This window comes from Notechis scutatus, chromosome 8 (genome assembly GCF_049901735.1).
Source record: "Notechis scutatus isolate UNSWTSFEM ecotype Mainland chromosome 8, rNotScu1.2, whole genome shotgun sequence".
NCBI lineage: Eukaryota > Metazoa > Chordata > Lepidosauria > Squamata > Elapidae > Notechis > Notechis scutatus.
Window position 1 is genome coordinate 17,276,134 of NC_142016.1, and position 21,810 is coordinate 17,297,943.

At 44.7% G+C, this 21,810-nt stretch overlaps 1 protein-coding gene across 1 annotated transcript; it reads left to right on the forward strand.

Annotated features, from left to right (window-relative positions):
* Window positions 1-3,559: 3,559 nt before the first annotated feature.
* On the forward strand, window positions 3,560-21,335 carry LUZP1 (leucine zipper protein 1). The gene is made up of 3 exons (XM_087970865.1): window positions 3,560-6,807; window positions 16,854-17,026; window positions 18,956-21,335. The coding sequence occupies exons 1-2, from the start codon at window positions 3,649-3,651 to the stop codon at window positions 17,013-17,015; spliced, it is 3,321 nt and encodes a 1,106-aa protein (XP_087826991.1). The 5' UTR covers window positions 3,560-3,648; the 3' UTR covers window positions 17,016-17,026; window positions 18,956-21,335.
* Window positions 21,336-21,810: the final 475 nt, after the last annotated feature.

The window sequence follows — 21,810 nt, forward strand, 5'->3', positions numbered from 1 at the left end:
TTTTCTAAGGCTGCAAAGAAAGCTGTGGAAACAGCTGATCAAATTCAAAGAAGCCACACACCCCCTTGCTTAAGAAGGATAATTTTGCATGGTTGTGAGGAAGACCTAGATGGAATGAGGAAGTTCTAGAAGGAAGTGGTTAGGTGGTTATAGGGTCATCCAGGGACATTGATTGAGATTTAGAACAAACATTTGTACATGGTACAAATTACCTTGAGGACCTTATTGCCAGAATACACTATGACAGCCTGGAACATGGATGACTTTAAAATGAACTGGATAAATTCGCAAAGGACAAGTCTGTTAAGGGCTATTATGTCTCAAAGACTCAATCTTACCTTCAGGTTGTGAGCAGCCTAGTTCCAAAGACCAGTTACAGGAGAAGAATGGCAAGGGAGCGATGTGCCTCTCTCTTCTTTTCACATGCATCATAGAAGCGGTCATTTGGCCATAATGAGAAATAAGATGTTGGACTAAGAGTTTTCCAACCTTGGCAAGTTTAAGACTCACGGACTTCAATTCCCAGAATTCCCTGGCCAGCTATAGTCATAAAAAGTATGATCTTGTGTGGGGGTCAAAGGCTAAATAGCCTTGTGAAGACAAATAACCATGGTTGAACTACAGTGGCCAAGTTCTTTGAGGCTGGCAAATGTAGGAAACAAGAATATTTGGATTGCTGGAAGATATTTATTACCAGGAGAATAATATAACAGAACCTTGACAGTATGGCACAAGATAGGAGAACAAACCCACCAGGACAAGATTCAGCAGTCCATCTGCGCTATGGTGGCGCAGTGGTTAGAGTGCTGTACTGCAGGCTACTTCTGCTGACTGCCGGCTGCCTGCAATTTGGCAGTTCAAATCTCACCAGGCTCAAGATTGATTCAGCCTTCCATCCTTCCGAGGTGGGTCAAATGAGGACCCAGGTTGTTGTGGGCAATATGCTGATTGTAAACTGCTTGGAAAGGGCTGTAAAAGTTCTGTGAAGCGGTATATAAGTGCTGTTGCTACTGCTATTGCATTTAAAAGACAAAAGCTACTCTTTTGAAGACCACATTTTGGACAGAGGACCTCTGGTTTAAAAGAGAGTCCAAAATTGAACAGCCCTCTCTCAACAGGGTAGGGGGGATACAACCTCATCTATCTCCAGTCTACAACACAATCCTTTCAGCAGTTCCAAGAAGCCTCCACACCCATTTGCACTACTCAGGTGACCCTGAGGGGACAGATAAACCTCCAAGTGGCCTCAACAACTCTCTAAAAGAATGCAAATGACCAGCTGTCTGCAAGGAATATAAATCCTTCCATTCCCCACTACCATCCAGTCAGAGCTGAAGAAGCTTCTTGGATAAGAAGCCAAATGTCCTTCAAAGAAAAACAAGAAAGTCCAGTTGCCTCTTGAAAAAGAACCTTTGGGACTTGACAGCTTATCAAGGAGATTGTCCTGCTCAGCTTATACCTAACTTAATTAAGGTGTAGTTACTTTAAGTTTCTTTCTCCCCATAAGCCTCCCCATTGCCTTGGCCCAAGTTGTCTCTTGCAATGGTCTTGCCCAAAGGTGCTTTTTTCCAAAAGGCAACTGGACTTTCTTGTTTCCTCTTCTGCTTTCCCAGGGTTAGTAAAACATCCCATCACAACAATTTCCACTTCTTTCATCACTGGCTATGCTAGGATAATAGATCAATAGCGTCTGAAGGCCCACAGACTTGGTAACAATATTGGGAAAAGCAAACATGTTTTAAAATATTGCCTTGTTAGACCCACTGCGCTTGGTCTGAACAAGCCACAGTGATCTAATTCTGACATAATACTAAACCACAAACAATATTTTACACACTGTGCTCGATTCATAGGTCTGCTAACCCAAAACCAAACAAATGCCTTTTGTGGGTTAGTGTGATATTTGAACCTAGCATAGAGTTAGGAATAAGAAAAGCAATCTTAAAGTGGTTGTTTCATACAAAATGCTTCGCCTGTTTATTGAATTGAAACCACATTCTGGATTTGTATCATGCCTTGGACTCAAAGAACCAATCGGTTTGTAACCAGCCTGGCTGAGTGTTTTGTATTAATGATATAGTAAATTCCATTGTTGGTCTATGGAGATTAGCTCCAGAGTTTGAAGCTGGGACCATTTTGCAAAAGAAAAAATAAAAATAAAAGCTTGTCTTTATCAGCAACCTATGGAAGTTGTAATGATCCCAGGCTTTTTCCTGCCTTGATTTTTCTTTCTGTTTTGTAATTGTTCCGATGATCATTTCAATTCCATGGGCAAAGTCCGAGTATTCTACAACCTGTCAGAGATAACCCAGCCCCTGCCTCCAAATCGTGTTGGACTCCTTGTCTCAAATCTACAAAATGCTCTCTTGCCCATTTTTTTTAAAAAAACAAGGCTGAGTAATTCAGTAGGAAAGGAAAAGGAAGTGAACTAACCCTCTGGAAAAGGATATCTGCTGGGTGGGAACCATGTAATAGGACTGCGGGAGATTCACATCACAAGAGGTTGGGCTTGGGGTATAAACGGGGTTTTCCTTGCAACCAGATGGCATCAGGATTCAGCTGGCCAAGGAGAAGAGGATACAGGAGGATATTTTTGGCTTGCTTAAGTGTGTGATATCGTCAACTTGATTTTTTTCTTCTTTCGTTTTCATCCTTGACTCTCTTAGGGACACTATGCCATCATTTCTGCCTTTGGGTCATAGCAGGGTACCCTTTGCTCACCCTTACAGAGGTTGGGCTCCAAGAATGCAGGCTGCTTTAGGGGTTTTTCATTCCAAAATGGGGTGCACCCGGCTCTCCCGAGCTATGTTTTCTGGTCAGGAACCTGTTTTCTCTGGCAGAGCACTTGGGCTGCCACTGGCAGCCCCCACAACATGATTGATGTCAAGCTGGCCACATCCCCCCCCCCCCAAGATTAAACACAACCCTGATGTGGCCCTCAATGACATCGAGTTTGATACCCCTGCCGTAGAATAAATTAGTGGGGCTTCTGTTTGTTTGTGCCAAGAGCCATATTGGGACTCTGTACTCTGTGTTCCAGGACCCATGCCAAAATGGATGGGGTGGCAGTGGTGGTGGAGAATGCCTTTTTGGTTCTTCACACACCATTTCTAAGAATTATCTCTGCTATTTCTTTTGTTAAATTTGGAACTTTTACGGGATTGGGAATATTCCAATTGTTAGAAGGCAAAGTATTTTTCTTTAAGCTGGTGTGCCTTAAGGCTAGGGTTTTCAACATCGGCAACTTTATGATTTGTGGACTTCAATTCCCAGAATTCCTCAGTTGGCTGAGGAATTCTGGGAATTGAAGTCCACAACTCTTAAAGGTGCCAAGGTTGGAGATTCCTGCCTTACAGCCATCAAGTTGACTGCTAGATTTAGCTTTTGTCAGTCCTATCTCAGAAATGTAATGAATCATCCTCCTGAGACCATTGATGAGTTTCCTTCCTTCCAATCAAAGCAAACTCAATCACGGAGCTTGAAAAGAAAAACTAAAGTAAGTCACATTCTTTGCATTGACTTTCTTCTTTCTTTCTTTCTTTTTCTTTTTTAGGTGCCGATTCTCCCTTATGAAATCAAGGAAAAGTACCAACCAATCATCACATTTTGTTTAAGACATAGGAAAGGGAAATAAACCGAGGGGCAAACATGGCTGACTACTCGTCTTATAAAGAGACTTCCAATCGACATTTGCGCTTCAAACTTCAGAGTCTCAGCCGCCGCCTTGATGAGTTAGAGGAAGCAACAAGAAATCTCCAGAAAGCAGAAGACGAACTGTTAGATTTGCAGGATAAAGTGATCCAAGCGGAAGGCAGCAATTCCAGCATGCTGGCTGATGTGGAAACCCTGCGAAAGCGGGTTTTGAAAATAGAAGGCAAGGACGAGGAGATCCGAAAGGCCGAGGAGCTCTGCCACCTGATGAAAAGCAAGCTTGAGGAAGAGGAGAGCCTCACCCGAGAGCTGAAATCCGAAATCGAGAGGCTCCAGAAGCGAATGGCTGAGCTGGAGAAACTGGAGGAAGCCTTTGGTCGGAGTAAGAACGACTGTACTCAGCTTTGCCTCAGCCTCAACGAGGAGAAAAACCTGACCAAGAAGATTTCAACAGAACTGGAAATCCTTCGAGCGAAAGTGAAAGAACTGGAACAGTCAGAAGACCGGCTGGATAAAACAGAGCAAACCTTAGTGAGTGAACTGGACAAATTGAAATCTTTAGCCCTCATGTTTGTCAATGAAAGAAAACATTTCACCGAAAAGGAGAAGCAGAGTGAAAAGCTGATCCAAGAGCTCACCCTAAAGCTGGAGCAGAATAATAAACTGAATCGGTCTGACCAAACGCGCAATGCATCAAATCTGCTGGAGAGATCATCCAACAGTATAATTGACAGAAATGACCTGAGGATTGAGGTTGACTTGACAACTTCAGCGCTATCCTCAAAAGAAACCAGGAGAAAAGCCAGCTTGGACTACCTAAAACACGTGGAAAACGAAACTCGAAACAAATCGGAAAACCAGAAGAATAAAAACCAAGAAGACAACAAAGTGAGGGACCTCAATCAAGAAATTGAGAAGCTGAAGACCCAAATGAAACATTTTGAGTCTTTAGAAGAGGAGCTTAAAACCCTAAGAGCCAAAAACAATGACCTCCACGACAACTACTTGAGCGAACAGAATAAGAATAAGATCCTCGTGGGCCAGCTGGAGGAAATAAAAATACAGGTGAAAAAGCAGAAAGAGCTGGAGAACGGTGAAGCAGAGATGGAGGAAGTGAGTGTGCCCAGCCGAGTTAAGCATGACCGACCCAAGCATCGAATTGTTACAACCGAGTCAGCAGTTTCTAAACATAAGTCACGGGAACTTTCACCTCAACACCGGCGGGAGAGGCTACGCAATCGAGAATTGAATAATGAAAGTTATGGCCAAAGTAGCAAGCGAGTTACAAGCCCTAATATGAACAGCAGAAGGGCAGCCAAAACATCTGGCACATATACCTTATTAGACTCTTTATCAACTGATGCTAAAAGGGTAGAAGACAAATCCACCTTAGGTGTGAACAGTTCTCCATTGAAAGACAACAGCACTTCTGCCACTGAAGTGAAGAAATCTAGGGAACAGCCTTCAGTGCTTAGCCGTTATCCACCTGCAGCCCAGGAGCATAAATCTTGGAAGGCCTCTCCAAAACCCAAACATGAAAATACCACAAGGAATAGAGTTGAAAAAGGACCTCAACCACTGAACGATGCCCATCATGTTAAACCTGATGAACTTGAAGATCAGCCCAGCAAACCAGAACTCACAGGATCTCCTTCTGAAAGGGGACTAAAGATGCTTGCCACAGAACCACTGGGTCTTACAACTGAGACTCACACCTCCAAAGCTAATGGTGGGCCACCCAATGGTGCTGCTTTGTCCTATGGGCAGCACCCCTCAGGAGAAACCCCAACTTCTGAATTCATGAGCTCGAAGATGGAAACTACATTTTCAGCTCGCAGGCAGCATTTGGAAGAGGACTCTCAAAAGATAGTCAATTTCCAAGATAGAGAGCCTGTAAACTCACCACCTGAAATGACAAAACCTCCTCTTTTATCGAAGCCTTGGCTCATTTCGAAAAGCCAAGAAGATACCTTGCAGAACCATCCAATTCCTCCAAAAGGGGAAACAGACCAAACTCTTTTCTCAACTGTAAACTGCAACAATTTGGACCTAAAAGCAACAAGGTCCAAAGCTGCCAATCCCAGCTGGATTGAGAAATCTGGCATTGAGGAAGGGACAAGCAGAACTGGAAATATCTCTGCTACTTTAGACTTCGGAATAAGAAAAGAGGCCGCTTCCCGAGAATTCCCAACCTCCAGGGGATCCATTCACACGTCTTCCTTTGAAAACGATAGGCATGCTAGCAGCGAAGAAGACCTCAGTAGACCCTCCAAAACGACACCAGCTGGCGCGATGTCAGGCTTGAAATCTCGACGGCCTTTTAGTCCGAGAGAAGCTCTACGCTCCAAAGCTATCATCAAACCTGCTATTGTGGAGAAAGATGTGAAGGAAGTCATGGGCGGGGTGGGTTCTGGTCTGGAAACCAGCTGTGAGAAACCGCCTCCCACCTGTAAGACAGTGGCACATAAAATGACCAGCAGTATCACCATTTACCCATCTGAGCCAATGACTCCAAGGAGCAGCATCATGGACCCTACAAAGGAACAGCTGCATGCAACAGTGCAAGCCATTCCACGTCAATTTTCTCCAGGAGCCGATGCAACCAGTATTCCTAATGACTTCTCCCTTAACAAGAGCAGTATAACCTTGAAGTTACCAGAGACTGATAAAAACGGAGAGGCTGTTCTGAGAAGCCGAGTAGAAACGGTCATCTCCAAAAGTAGTATTACAATAAGGCCTTCGGATACCACCGAAAGAAACAGTGACCCCCCCACGGAAACAATCAGTTGGAAGAGTCACAGTACTCTGGCGACAAACTCTTCCGAGGCCAAGCACGTCACGGTGAGAAGCTCCTGGCGGACCAGGCGTGGATTGCGTTCTTTGGAAGACTCTCTCGCCAAAGAGGTTGAACATGTCAATCCTCGGACTCCATGTAGGTCATCTACTGACCCTTCTAAACCAGAAGGGACCACAGCACGCATCTACGCAATTGAGCAGAATTCCAGAAGGGCGAGTGCCGGGTCCAATTCTTGGAACACTCCAGAATTAGACTCTAGAAGGACCAAAAGTAACTTGAGCGCCTCGGAGATGCTAAACCAGAAGAGCTGCGTCAATGATTTTGTGAGCGCTTCCTCTTGGAATTGCACCGTAATGCCAGTAAGTCCTTCCTTTTGTTCTGAAATAACTGCATTGTTAAATTTAGGTGGGAGGGGACTGTTTATAAAAAAAGGGGAAATTACCATTTTCTGGGGCTCAAAGCTTTGTTTTAAAGCAGGGGTCTCCAAACTTGCTGGCTGGGGAATTCTGGGAGTTGAAGTCCACCAGGCTTAAAGTTGTCAAGGTTAGAGACCCCTGCTTTAAACAAGAGAACCATCTCACCATCCTTTCTGATAATAGAGTTAATCACCTATTACAGGTAGTCCTTGACTTACAAGAGTTCGTTTAGTGACCAGTGTTACGACGAGACTGAAAGAAAGTGAGTTATGGCCATTTTTCATACTTACAACTGTTACAGCATCCCCACACGATCAAAATTCGGACACTTGGCAACTTGACTCGTATTTATGATGGTTGCAGTGTCCCGGGATCATGCGAATCTCCATCTGACAAATCAAAGTCAAGCCAGATTTACTTAACAACCGTGTCACTAATTTAACCACTGCAGTGATTCACTTAACAACTGTGGCAGGAACGGTCATAAAATGGGGCAGATTTCATGTAACAAATGTCTCACTTAGCAACAAAAATGTTGGGCTCTATTGTGGTCATATGTCAAGGACTACCGGAATGGGCGTCTATGCATCCGACTGATTGAATGCTATAAATTAATCAACTTCTCTACTAACGTATTTCTACTGATCCCCTTGCCCTACAGGAGAGTTTAAATGCAATTCCTGTGCCAATATGAGGGGTACTTAGAATGTGTCTGTATAACTCCATTAGATAGAAATTACCCAATCATCATCCATTTCATGCCCCGGAGTCTGGGTGCTTTGCTGATATGGCAATGTCTACCATGTATTTGATAGTGGTGTTTATGTACAACATTTTTTTTATACTCTGCAATTTTCATCCATTAAATTTGCATACCTTATGTTCCATCTGCAACATAACTTTGACCACGATATGAATTACAACAATTTCAAGAGGAGTTGAAAAGGGCGGGGGGGCAGCAAGATCTCTGTGTACCTCAAAGGGAGGGGAAGATATTTGCCTTTTCCAACAATCTGTTCGTCTTCATTTGTGCCGCAAACTCAACAGTTGGTTAATTTTCCTTCAGAAGTCTTCCACAAACTGCTGATTTTTTTTTCCTGTCCTTAAATGTTAAATCTTGCACTGTGCTTGGAACTGGGACAGAACTGAATAGCAGTAAAAGGGCTTGTCCTACAGTTGACATTTCAGCTACCCCTTGATTCATTTCTAGATAATTTGGATCCTTCCTATATTCCCATGGATAGCCTGGAATTTCCCCACAATTATATTAAGGGCCAGAAGGAATTAGTCCATGGATCTTGTTATATCTCTGATATGGTACACATTTGTTTCAATTTTAATGGCAGGACATATTGGAAACAGATTGGTATTGTGGTCTAATTTTAACATTAGGTAGAGTGCCACCCCCCCCCCCTTTTTTGATTTATTTACTGAAATATTAAAAAGAATAAATAGCTACTAAAAGAAGAAAATGAAACATAAACACAGTGGATAAACAAAACAAAATAGTAAACAGAAAGTAAGTTTACAATTGTGATGAAATTTGAAAGTTCATGATTTCCATTAATTAATTGATGGTGTGGAACAAAGTTCATTCTATCATCTAAAAAAAAACCTCTCCATGGAGAACTTTATAAAACCCTGAACACAATATTAATATGCTGACTATCATTATTGAAAGGATAAATGGATACGATCATTTAAACAGAAAACAAAAATGAAAGAGCCAAGAAAAAAAAATAAGAGGAAGAAAAAAGTTTTTTAAAAAGGCAGCCTTAAAAAAAATTACTCCCATTGTACTCTGACTAATAAATTCACCCACATGTACATAAATGTCAGTGGTTTCCTCTGAACATCTTACTCTATGTCTGCCTTTTTCTGTGAGTTATAGGTCAGTTTGCTTAAGCTTCTGTTCTGAATGTGGACCGTTAATTTGTTCTTTTCAGATTGTCAGGGCAAAACGTTGTTTGGAGGTGCGAATATAGGGTGTGTCTTTTCTCAGCATTTTGCAGAAGGCAGCCAGGGGAAAAGCATGGCTATTTCAAAGAGTTGAAGGCAGGGGCCACATTCAAGCTGGTGTACAGCCCAAAGTGCCCCTTTCTCTCTGGATTTGCAACAGTGCATAGCCCTTGCATCAGTTATGTATGCAGTTCTCAACTGCTTAATTTTATGCAGATGTAAAGTAACCACAGGCACACACAACCCTACCTACCCCTTTCTCCCCTCTGGTGTGTGTGTGTGTGTGTTTAGATCCTTTGGGATCTTTTGGAATGATTCTTCTCCATGTGTGACAATTGACCATGCCTAGAAAGTATTGAATGCTTGCTGATTTATAGTGTGATGGAGGAGGGGTCGTAAATAGTAAATCAAGGGGAATAGAATCTGGGAGATGGGATATGGGATATGGGATGGCTGATCAGGGTGACTGTGGATGGCCTTTTTTTTAAAATGGGAAATCTTCTTTAGTCTTTGGTTGGTTGAGTTAGATATTTGGAGTCCACAAATCTAAGCACAAAGTTGACAAAGGTTTAGCTGGACTGCCCTATTGGGATGAGAGGAGTCTGATGCAGAAAACATTTAAGCAAGATAGGCACTGCCATCATTTCTTATACATTTATTAATAGCAATAGCACTTAGACAGTGGTGGGATTCCAAATTTTTTCCTACTGTTTCTATGAGAAAGCACTTCACACGCGCATGCGCACACAGCACTCAAAAAGCGCCCTCTGTGTCAACGCTAGTGAGGTGACCTGTTTTTTTTTTAGCTCAGCTGAGGCGCGGCAATCCACTCTGGCGTGTGAATCAGCTGAGCTAAAAAACAAGGGAATACAGGACAGGAAAGGGCAGGTGTGGGTGGGCAGGGCCAGCCAGAGGTGGGATTTTACTCAAAATTTCCGCTACTGGTACATTAGAACTGGTCTGAACCGGCTGAATACCACCTCTGCACTTAGACTTCTATACCGCTTTATAGTGCTTTACAGCCCTCTCTTAGCGGGTTACAGAGTCAGCACATTGCCCCCAACAATCTGGCTCCTCATTTTGCCCACCTCGGAAGGATGGAAGGCTGAGTCAACCTTGAGCCCCATTAAGATCAAACTCCTGGCAGTCAGTAGAATTAGCCTGCAATATTGCATTCTAACCACGGCACTATAGCTTCCTTTCTTCTCCCCTTCCTTCCTTCCTTCCTTCCTTCCTTCCTTCCTTCCTTCCTCTTCCTCCCTCCCTCCCTCCCTCCCTCCCTCCCTCCCTCCCTCCCTCCCTCCCTCCCTCGCAATCACACTTAGACTTATATACCACTTCACAGTGCTTTATAGCCCTCTCTAAGCGGTTTTACAGAGTCAGCCTATTGCCCCCAACAATCTGGGTCCTCATTTTACCCACCTCGGAAGGATGGAAGGCTGAGTCAACCTTGAGCCTGGTGAGATTTAAACTGCTAAATTTCAAGCAGCCAGCAGAAGTAGCCTGCAGTACTGCACTCTAACCACTGCGCCACCACAGCTCATAACTTAATTCTATTAACTTAAATCCATCACAAAATGCTTGCTGTTGCCTATATTGGCCCCTTTGCATTGGATGCACTTTGATTCTTTCAAGAGTTCCTATCAGTGCCGTCTTATTTTATAGTGTTCATTTTCCCTCCTGATCCTCCTGGAACTTACTGACTTAATGCTGGACGATGATAAAAATAAAATAAGAACGATGAGAACTTCGGCTTGGGAAAATAAGCTACATGAAAACCAGCCGAATCAGATAAACATAATAATGCCAGGATTCTAAAAGTAGCACATTCCAAAGTCTTACTTTGTTTGTGTTATGTAACTGGAATCAAATTGCAACAGATACAAAAGGCCTAACAGCTCAGTTTATGGGTCAGTTATAAATCCAACCTCGCACCCCAGGCTGGCAAACCCATCTTCCAGAAACTCTTGAGTACTTGGAAGCTGCTTTCAAATTTTAAAGATTTGGGAGTTGTCACATTCACTGTACAGTGTTCAAGTTAATTAAAAGAGAGGCAGTTTGGTGTGGAGGTTAAGGAATCAGGCCAGAAACTAGGAGAATTTTGAGTTGTAGTCCCACTTTAGGCATGAAAAACCAGCTTGGGTGACTTTGGGCCAGTCTCTTTTTCTCAGCCCTAGGAAAGAGGCGCTGACAAACCATTTCTGAAAAGCCTTGCCAAGTGAATTGCAAGGGCCTAGTCCAGTCACTTTCCAAGAACAGAAGAAAAGAAAAAAAAAGGAATTAAAATCTAATTGAATTCAGACTATTTTTTCCCTTGCTCTTTTGTCGTGGCCCTGCTCCCCTTTCAAAGGACGGGTTCCTGTCGTGACACTGAAAGGCCAGTGGCCCACAACATATGGTGCAAGGCAGCTCACTAGCAGTCCATATAAGGATGTACCACACAGCTCCGCAGGAAGCACAATTCCTGTTGAGAAATCGTGTATTGTTAGGAAGGTTCTTGTTTATTCCATTTTATAACCTGCTGATTTTCCAAGAATCCGAGGGTGGATTTTCTTGTCCAGAATCTCACAAGTCTCCTTCAGCTGTTACATCATTGTGTGCTTCTTGCTCACAGCAATAAGCATATCCTTGGCCCTTTTTCCTATCCTTAGGAACATGTCAACGCTTTGGATTCTATAAAAACTTGGATGAAGGACGACCTTCCTTTCTATCCAAATCTGAATGTCTCAACCGATCATGGTCTATGGGGGAATTTCTCTCGGAGATCTATAAGGACCCCGAGATAAATTCTCCCATAGACGGTGGTTTAGGCAAGCCACCATAGTATCCGATCTCCAGGATTGCATTTTTGTTCCCCTTTTGTGCTGTCCTCTCCGAGTCAAACCTTTTCAATGGAAACTGCTCCAAAAGAGCTGTGGTTCTCCAGCCTTTATTTATTAATTGTATTTGGAAAGCTGCCCCTTAGAGGCTGAAAGGAGCTAAATTAAATCCTCTTCTGTTTGTGCTGAATGGTTGCGTGAGTCAGATAACTGTCAGTGAAAAGGCATAGCGTGACTACTGGCTTCTGAGGGAGGACAGGGCCCTGCCCGGTGTTGAGCCTGCCAACTACTAGGATGTCCTGAGCACCAGCGACATCTCAACCCATTGGGCAGAGTCTTAACTCTCTCTGCAAAAATTCCCAAGATGGTTAGAGCTGGTCAGGGCTTGCGCTCCTGTTTCACCACGTTCCTTTCCAGCTTTTCTCTCTTCCCTCCTGCCCACTAGAGAAGAAATCTTGTCTCGGAAATCAGAACACCCAACCAGGAAGAGCCGTTGTCCAAACTGTCTTTCAGAATCCTGGTCTCAGAAACCACCTGCTGACGGTAGACTTTCTAGTTAGTTTTATAGCCATCAATGAGTAGAGACCTATAAATGGCAATCTGTGTGGTTGCGGATGATGACTACCAATTGATTTGGGGTAACTCTTGGGAAGCAAATTTCTCCTCACCCTACTCTGATCCCTGCCATGAAGTACCAACAATAGGTACCTGATGAAAATGTTTCTTTTTCTGATGCGCTAGTAATGTACACAGCTCTCCCTCCCTCTCTGTCTCCCTGTCTCTCTCTGTGTGTGTCTCTCTCTTTATTATCTATCTATCTATCTATCTATCTATCTATCTATCTATCATCTATCTATCTATCTATCTATCTATCTATCTATCTATCTATCTATCTATCATCTATCTATCTATCTATCTATCTATCTATCTATCTATCTATCTATCTATCTATCTATCTATCTATCATCTATCTATCATCATCATCATCTATCTATCTCTATCATCTATCTATCTATCTATCTATCTATCTATCTATCTATCTATCCATCCATCCATCCATCCACCCACCCACCCATCTATCTATATATCATCTATCTATCATTATATGTCTTATCTTTTACCTATATATCTATGCATAGCTATCATCTATGTATCTGTCTATATCTCTCACTCTACCTCTACCCATCATCTCATTCATCTATCGTTCTATATTTGCCTTATCGATACATCTCTCTGTCATCTGTCTGTCTATCATTAAATGAACTACCGTTTATCTATATATGCATCTATATCGATGTATCTATGTATCTATCCATGTATGTATGTATGTATGTATGTATGTATGTATGTATGTACGTACCTACCTACCTACCTACCAACCAACATCTCATTCATCTATCTTTCTATATCTGCCTTATCTATATCTATTATCTATACCCCCCTCATCTACACACACACACACACACACACACACACACACACACACACGCACACTGGTGGCTGCCCATTTCACCAAAGACGAGTCTGGGTAGAGAACACGAGTTGCAGATGTAATTTTCTGCCTGAAAAAGTCTTGGGGAGGCCTTTTACTTTGCAGATGGATCCTGCCCCTTTTTTTGGGGTGGGGGGGAAGGGTGTCCATCTTTCACAGGTGAAACTTGCTAGGTCCTCAGTCCCTGACGCTTAGGAGCGAGTTCTCTGGATGAGGGTTTTAATCAAATGCAGATTTTTTTTTCTGGCAAGGAGGGGAAGGGAAAGCAGAGTCTGGTTGTCTCCTCTTCTCACCCCCCTCCCCCATTGCTCATGGGACCAGAAAGTGGCAATTAAAAATGTGTAAAGGGGCAGGTTTTTTTGAAAGGAGCCAGAGTTTTGAATGCTTGAAGGATCTTTGATCTTGTAATGCAATGCACTCTGCTGGCATCAGCCTGAAAGTGCAGGATTGTGCGGTAAGACGTATGTTTGATTTATTTAATGGATTAAAAAGTCACAGCCAGTAGATCCCAATCACACCTGAAAGGCAGCAGTGGGACAATTAAAAGTCAAATCAAAACTCCATGCTAAACACCACCTGAGATTTGGGGAAATGTTTTCAGCTCAGAAGAAATCCTGCAGGAAGAGAACTTCCAGAGTTACCGGCTCCTTAAGAGAGATAACTATTTGGAGGGAACCAAAGCCTGAATGTTTTGGTTTAACAAACCTGTATTTAGAACTAGGGACTCTAGAGCAGGGGTCGCCAACCTTTTGGATCTCAGGGACCACCAAACTCATAATTTTAGATCCCAGGGACCACTAACCGGTTCTGTGGGCGTGGCCTAATTTGTGGGTGTGGCTTGGTGGTCATATGACTGGCTGGGCCTGGCTTGTGTGTAAATATTATAAATATTTATATAAATATTGAATTTTTTATAAAAAAAAGAGCAACTTTTACCCAAAATCAGGCAAAGCAGGCAGATTCAGTTGCTCACAGAATCACAGATTCATTCAGAGATCTACCTATCTGCCATTGGCTAGCTCAGTCTGTCACATAAAATTTGCTTGCAAGCAAACACATACAATTTGCTAGCAAGCAAACTCACAAAATTAACTCACAACACACCATGCATGTAAAATTCACATGCATGTGAATTTTTTATTTTAAAAAAGAGCAACTTTTACCCAAAATCAGACAAAGCAGGCAGGTTGAGTTGCTCACAGAATCATTCAGTGATCTATCTATCTGCCATCGGCTAGCTCAGTCTCTCAAATTTGCTTGCTGTGAGTCTGCACTGAATTTGCTTGCAAGCAAACCTTCAGTCCTAAGGGAGGTTTGGCTGTGCTGAGCTGAAGATCTAAAGACTAGCTAGAAAGCAAGAAATCCAACCATTTCCTGCTTCCTAGCTAATCTAAATCTCCCAGCACAGCAGAACAGATGATGGTCGGAAAAAGGAAAAATAGCAATTTAGCAGGCAAGTTTGCCCGGTAAGGAGCGAGTGGGCAGGGAGGGTTCCCGCGGGCCATGTGGGCTGAGCAGCCTTCTGTTTCTGCTCAGCCTGGATTAATTGCTTTGTGGGGGTCCTCTGGGGGGTGAGATTTCTCTGTAGCCCACCAAAATTTTCTCACAGCCCACCAGTTGGCGACCGCTACACTAGAGTACATTTAGTCCAGCCCAATGATTCAGAGACACAAATTAGACTGGGTAAAGAAAGAGAAAAGTTAAATCCGTACCATATCCTCAACTAGGATAAATGGAGAGAATTGATAGGTGGTGGTTCCAAAATGTTGTGGACAACCAGAACAGCTGTGTTCTGTAAATCACGCTGGTGCATAGTAACTAGAAAACTTGGCATCTAATTGGGGATTCCCAGCCCCTCCCAATCAGGGGTGGGGCTGCTGGGGGTTTGCAGGGGTCTGGGGGAGCCCCTAGCTAAGATTCTGCAAAGTTCAAAAAAAAACCCAAATCCCACTCCTGGCTGGCCTCGCCCACCCCTCCCCTCCCCGGAGTCCCCACACGGCCTGTTTTGGATGCAGGCAAGTGCAGGGCACGTGGGGGGGCTCAGGGAGGGGGAAAAATGGGCCTCCCGGAAGTTCGGGAAGGCGCCATGGTGCAGGAGACCGACTAGGCCACGCCCACCATGGCCACACCCACCCAGCAACCAGGCAGAGAACCCCTTGATAAAATTTTTGAAGCCCACCCCTGCTCCCAATCCCCGTATTGCTCCTGTTTGATGTCTTTTAATTTTAATATCTGTGTAGCATCTCTGTCTCTGGCTACAGATAATCCTCGACTTACAACAGCTCGTTTAGCAACCGTTCAAAGTTACAACGGCGCTGAAAAAAAGCGACATGGCCAGTTTTCACACTTACAGCCATAGTGGCGCCTCCATGGTCACATGATCCAAATCCAGACACTTGGCAACGGACTCCTATTTATGACGGTTGCAGTGTCCGGGGCCACATAGTCCCGTTTTGCGACCTTCCGTCAAGCAGAGTCGGTGGGGGAGCCAGATTCACTTAACAACAGTTTGACAACTGCAGCACAACTTGTATTTGTAGCCCACTCTTGATCCTCTTGCCTTTGAAAGCACATCCAGCCCCGGCCCCCAAGAAGTAGCTTCACTGCCCATTTTCCTGTCGTTTTAAAACTTGGCTCTTTAGCAGGAGAAAAGAGTTCGAGGGACCATCCTCCCCTCTGGAGATATTAAAACAGAGGCTACCTTTCTCCTTAGCTCAAACACAGACACACAGACACAGACACACACACATAAAATTTAGAAACCCATTTTCTGATACTTTCCCCCACAAAATAAAAGCAGAGAAAAACCTTGTGCATGCATGTAGAACAGGGGTGGGCAAACTACGGCCCGCGGGCCACATCCGGCCCGTTGGTCTTTTTAATACGGCCCGCCTCTCTGAAATTCCTCTCTGAAAAAAATTGGGGCCGGCCAAGAGACCCCACGCCGCGCGCCAAAAATCGAGCTGGTGCGGTTCTTTACTTGGGCAGCCAGACGCCTGCAGCAGCGCCTGCAGTGGCAACAGGCAGTTCGACCGGGCTCCGCTCAGGTGTCCAGCTGGGGCTGTCAGGAGTTGCTACCGCCGGCGCAGCTCGCGTGGCTCCAGTCCCGTGTTGCCTTGGGAAGGGAAAGGCAAAACCAGGAGCCGCTGAGCCTGAGCCTCCGGTGCTGCTGCTGCCATTGCAAAGCGCCGCCGGCTCTTCCTTTTGCCTTTCCCTTCCCGAGGCAACGCGGACTGGAGCGCGCGGAGCCGCGCCGGCGGTAGCAACTCCTGACTCAGGGGCCTCTGAGGGGAGGGGAGGGAGGAGAAGAAGGGTGGGGGAAAGGGTGGGGGGGGCGATTCCCAAAAAAATGACCCAGCCCGTCTCAAATTTTAAAAGTCAATGAGGCCCCCGAGCCAAAAAGTTTGCCCACCCCTGATGTAGAAAATTATAAAATGTAATTTTATTTAATATACAATATAAGATTTTGTTTTTAGCGTTTGTAGTAGTACTAAGCAATTGGCTAGTCAAAGGTGTTTTTCCCCCCATAAAACTACAGTGACTCACTTAACAACTTTGGCAACAAAGGTCATAAAACGGAGCAAACTCACTTAACAAACTTTTCGTTAAGCAACAGAAATGTTGGGTTAAAACTTGTGGTCAAGGAGGGCTGCCTATATAGATGACTCCCAAGGGACTCTGCTTTGTTGAAAGTTCTCTCCTCCTGCTTTTGCCTACAGGAAGACAAAGATTTTGCTCCCAGGAAAAATGCGTACAGCTCCTCCGAGCAACTGACGTCCAGGAGGAGGCCAGAGGCCAAGGCGGAGCTGGGCCGCCAACTTCCGAGCAGCAGGGCTGAGGAGCGGAGGCGGTGGTCCAGAGACCACTCGGAAGCCCACTGAAGTGGCCGAGGGTAAGGGCTGGTGGGAATTGCATTCACGGGCTGAACCTTTTCCTTTGCTTCGTTCTGTCGTTTTGTTCAGGAGTTCAGGGCAGCCCAGATAGTCTTCCTTTCTTCCCTTTTCGCCACAACAACCTTGCAGGTTGGATTGAGAAGGAAGACTTTTACTCAAATCACGTGAAGTATCAGTACTAAATCCTTAGTAAGACCACACCTAGAATACTGCATCCAGTTTTGGTCACCCCCTTACCAAAAGAGATGTTGAGACTTTGGGGGGAAAAGTGCAGAGAAGAGCAACTAAGATGATTAAAGGCCTGGAGGCCAAAACATATAAAGAACGGCTGCAGGATTTGGGTTTGGCTAGTCTAGAGAAAAGAAGGACTAGGGTGACTTGATAGCAGTGTTCCAGTATTTGAAGGGCTGCCACAAAGAGCAGGGGGTCAATTTATTTTCCAAAGCACCAGAAGGCAAGACAAAAAAACAATAAATGGGAACTAATCAAGGGGAGAAACAACCTGGAATTAAGGAGAAACTTCCAAACAGTGAGGACAATTAGCCAGTGGAACTGCCTGCCTCCAGAAGTTGTGGGTGCTTCCTCACTGGAGATTTCTAAGACTGGACAGCCACCCAGTCTGAAATGGTATGGAGATTCCTGCTTGAGTAAGGAAGGGGTTGGACACGAAGATCTTCAAAGTCCCTCCCAGCTCTATTCTGATTGAAATGTGCTGCTCTTGTTAACTCTTAAACGGATTACTTGGAAATCGCCAGAAGTCACACCAAAATATGGAGGTGTACTAAGACTGTAAAATGGTATAAAAATAGACAAATGTTAGGCTCATTTTGATTTCTTGCAGAATGCTGTTGGTGGTATTGCTCTCAGGGTGCAGTATCACCTCAGCTAGCCACTTAGTTGGTTAAGGACGTATTGATGGAGCTCAGTGCATACATAAATCATGAGTCTATATCAGGGGTGTCCAACCTTGGCAACTTTAAGACTTGTGGACTTCAACTCCAAGAATTCCTCAGCCAGCTTTGCTGGCTGAGGAATTCTAGGAGTTGAAGTCCACAAGTCTTAAAGTTGCCAAGGTTGGACACCCCTGGTCTATATGAAAATGTCCTGGATTAAGATTTCTACATGTGGAAACTACTGTGAGGTTTCCATGCCGGGCCTTGCACAATTGTCTCTCAAGAATTTTTAATCTATGGCTTTCAAAAGAGATTTAGACTTGGAATAACATATTGTCACTTTGAATGTACACTAATCGGCATACATTAAAATGAAATTTTATTGCACACGGCTCTCAAATTTCACACCTTCGTATGTAGCGTTTGAATTGGCCTTTATACAGAACAGAAGTGATTTTGTGTGGAAGAAAGTCGCTTAATGGCCTCCTGTAGTTCTTGAATAGATTCACCTCAGAATGTAGGCTTAAGGTCTTTTCCAATGTGACTGAAGTATAGCATCCAAGGCAGCAAACATAACTCATACAAACATAGAGCCTCAGTGGCGCAGTGGTTAGAGTGCAGTACTGCAGGCTCTTTCTGCTGACTGCCTGCAGTTTGGCAGTTCAGATCTCACCAGATTCAAGGTTGACTCAGCCTTCCATCCTTCCAAGGTCGGTAAAGGAAGGAATCGATTGTTGGGGCAATAGGCTGACTCTGTAAACCTCTTCGAGGGGGCTATAAAGCGCTATATAAGTCTTAAGTGCTATTGCTATACTTTTTATTTTCCCCACAACAACCACCACCCTGTGAGGTGGGTTGGACTTAGAGAGAATGCCTGGCCAGTCACCCAGCTGGCTTTTATGCCTAGGGCGGAACTAAAACTCACAGTCTGGTTTCTAGGCCAGCATCTTAACTATTACGCCAAACTAGCTCTAAAACCGATATTTGACGTTGTTCTTGCTCTCTCTCTCTCTCTCTCTCTGTGTGTATCCCCAGCATATTTCCTGTTGCAGTTTGCATGATTTCCAGACCTGGAACGCCATCTTTCTCCTGCTGCTGCTGTTGCCAGTCCACCATGGGGGACTTTTCCAGTGCCTGACCTTTTACCCCCTTTCAGTGCTCAAGTACTCTCCCTCTTCTCCCCCCTCCGACCCCTCCCCTCCCCCAACCCAGATGGACTTTTCTTTTTAATGGTGGCTTTTTGCGTTCTCTTTCTCCTCCACGAAGGAGGATGTGGAGACTTTGCTCAGGGGAAACCCCACTCTGGGACTTTTACCGAGTGCAAATCAATGGAGACCCTCAGCAAGCAACTGCTTCTTGAAAGCATCCAAGAACTTTGGATATTTGGGCTTGGTGTTTATTTAGACTCCATTCCTGGAGAAGCCTTTGGTTTGGTTTGACTTGAAAGTCCCATGGGAAACCACTTTGGACTTGTGCCTGCTGGTCCTCCGCTTTGGAAAGCCATTTACCTGACACCGCCTGGCCACAGCTCTTGAAGAACGGCCTAGCAGGGAATCATGGGCCATGGCTTCCCAGGAGTAGCATCTCCTCTTCCTCCTTGCCAGCACTGCAACAGTTTGGCCGCTCCTACCGATGTTTGACTGAGCCATCCAGAGAAGCAATAAATTGAGACGCCGCATCTCCTCCACCCTCTCCTGCTCCCCTGGCAGGGACTGGAGCAGCAAGAGTCAGTGGGTTTTCTTTGGCCTGCTTCCTCTCTTGTTGGCACAGCACACTGCTTGCAAGCCCAGCCAGATTCGGGGTAATACAACAACAAATCTCCATCGCTCCCAATCCAATTGCACCCTGACCCAAAGGGACCAGCATGCTCGGTGAGGCTGTTCTGACGTCACTTGAGCCAAGCCCTAGAAGACTCAAGTGTGGCTGGCAGTTTTGGGGGTGTTGGGTTTGTCCAGCACCACAGCGCATCCTTGGGGGGTGGGGAGGGGGACACACATTCCTTTATTTCTGCTACCTCACCACTTGCTTGGACAGAAGGAGCCATGTAGGATCTTCCAGAGACCCAGCGGCTGCCCTCTGCCACCCTCTGAAACTAGCAAACCGAACTTGGTTCACACAATCATCCCAGCCCCCCGCTCCCCCAGGTCTGTTTAACATCATATTGTGTGTCTTGTTCAGTTGCTGCTCTATTGTAAGTCTTCTTACTTGCCTCTGCCCCTGTTTTGCCAAGGTGGGGACTCAAAAAACTGATCAGAATTAGCTGCTCTTCCCTTTTTTTAAAGGAATCTCTCTCTCTCTCTCTCTCTCTCTCTCTCTCTCTCTCTCTCTCTCTCCCTCTCCCTCCCTCTCCTCCCTCCCTCTCTCTCTCTCTCTCTCTCCCTCCCTCCCTCCCTCCCTCCCTCTCCTCTCTCTCTCTCATATGCGCATGTACAATCATGCCAAGCACTATGATGAAAACAAGTCCGGAGGTTCTCTAAGAGCTGTGAGTTGTCGTTTACTCTCACAAGCAACACCCCTCCAGTCCAGCTGTCTGACAAGAGATATGCATGAGTTCCAAGAGTTAATTAAAAATGCAATTATGATGGCAGCCAGTCCATGTGGCTCGGGTAACAATCATGGGTCAAGGGAGGAGAATCAGCCAGTGAATTGCTGAGTCTGCTCACCTGCACACCTTCCTCACCTGCTACTTACTACCTGCAAAGCTTGTGTTGTCTGGATAGCTGGGAGCAAACATGGGGAATTTTTGAGGTGCAAGTATCTATGGGTACCGTGTTTCTCCTTTTCCTGTGAGTGCTCTGCAAGTTGCTTCACCCACACACTGGGAAGCAAACATGGAGTTGATGTTCTTGGCATTCAAAACCAGGATTATATTTTCTCTTTCCCTCCCGCGGTCTTACATTCCCTTCCTTTCTGCTGTCATTCTGCTTCAGATGCATAGTTTTTTTTTTTTGTGGGGGAGGGGAGAATTGTATCAGCACCATCATCCACTGTCACTTCCTCACCGTCAACCCTCACCCTACCATCAGCTCCTCACTGTCAATCATCACCTATTGTCACCATCCACCATCAATCTCTTTCCCCAAAAAACATTTGATGGCTGTCTGATGGTGTTAGGCAGAGGTCTCCAAACTTGGCAACTTAGCTGGCTGGAGAATTCTGGGAGTTGAAGTCCACAAGTCTTAAAAGTTGCCAAGTTTGGGGACCCCCTCAGGATGTAGCACTGTGCGCTTCAGAAAGATTTGCCTCCCTCTAAGCCAGTGCATCCCAAATGTGACACATTACCCAAAACTGAGCAAAACTCTTTTTTTTGTCCCCCTTTGGGTAACAACACATGACCCCATTGCCAATCAGAATAGGAACGTTTAAATTGACTTAAGATTGCCACATGTACTAAAATAAATTTGAAAAACCTCCCAAAGCATTCCTATTTAAGATGAAGGGTGATAAAATTACAATTTGGTAATTTGTTGAAAAAACATAAAGATCATTTGGTGATCACTGTTTGTATAATACCCGGTAATCCTCCAGTTACGACCATTCATTCAGTGACAGTTTGAAGTTACAATGGTGCTGGAGGAAGGGAGTTATAACAGGCCCTCAAAAGTTTGATAAGGCTTTTTGGTAAGCAGTTTTGGGTAATGAAGGAAAATGTTTGGAAGCCCTGCCTCTAAGCTAGGGTCTCCAAGCTTGGCACTTGAAGACTTGTGGACTTCAACTCCCAGAATTCCTTAGCCAGCATGGCTAGTTGAGGAATTCTGGGAGCTGAAGTCCATAAGTCTTAAAATTGCCAAGTTTGAAGACGCCTGCGCAAAGTCACCCATATAGAAGAGGAAACTCCATTGGAATATTCTTAGCTCAAGAATTAACAATCCCCATGTGTCTTTTTCATA

Bases quoted from the DNA above. Each gene is read 5' to 3' on its own strand.
- LUZP1 (XM_087970865.1), top strand. From the start codon at position 3,649: ATGGCTGACTACTCGTCTTATAAAGAGACTTCCAATCGACATTTGCGC. The intron at 6,808-16,853 runs GTAAGTCCTTCC...TTTTGCCTACAG, and splicing joins GGAATTGCACCGTAATGCCA to GAAGACAAAGATTTTGCTCC.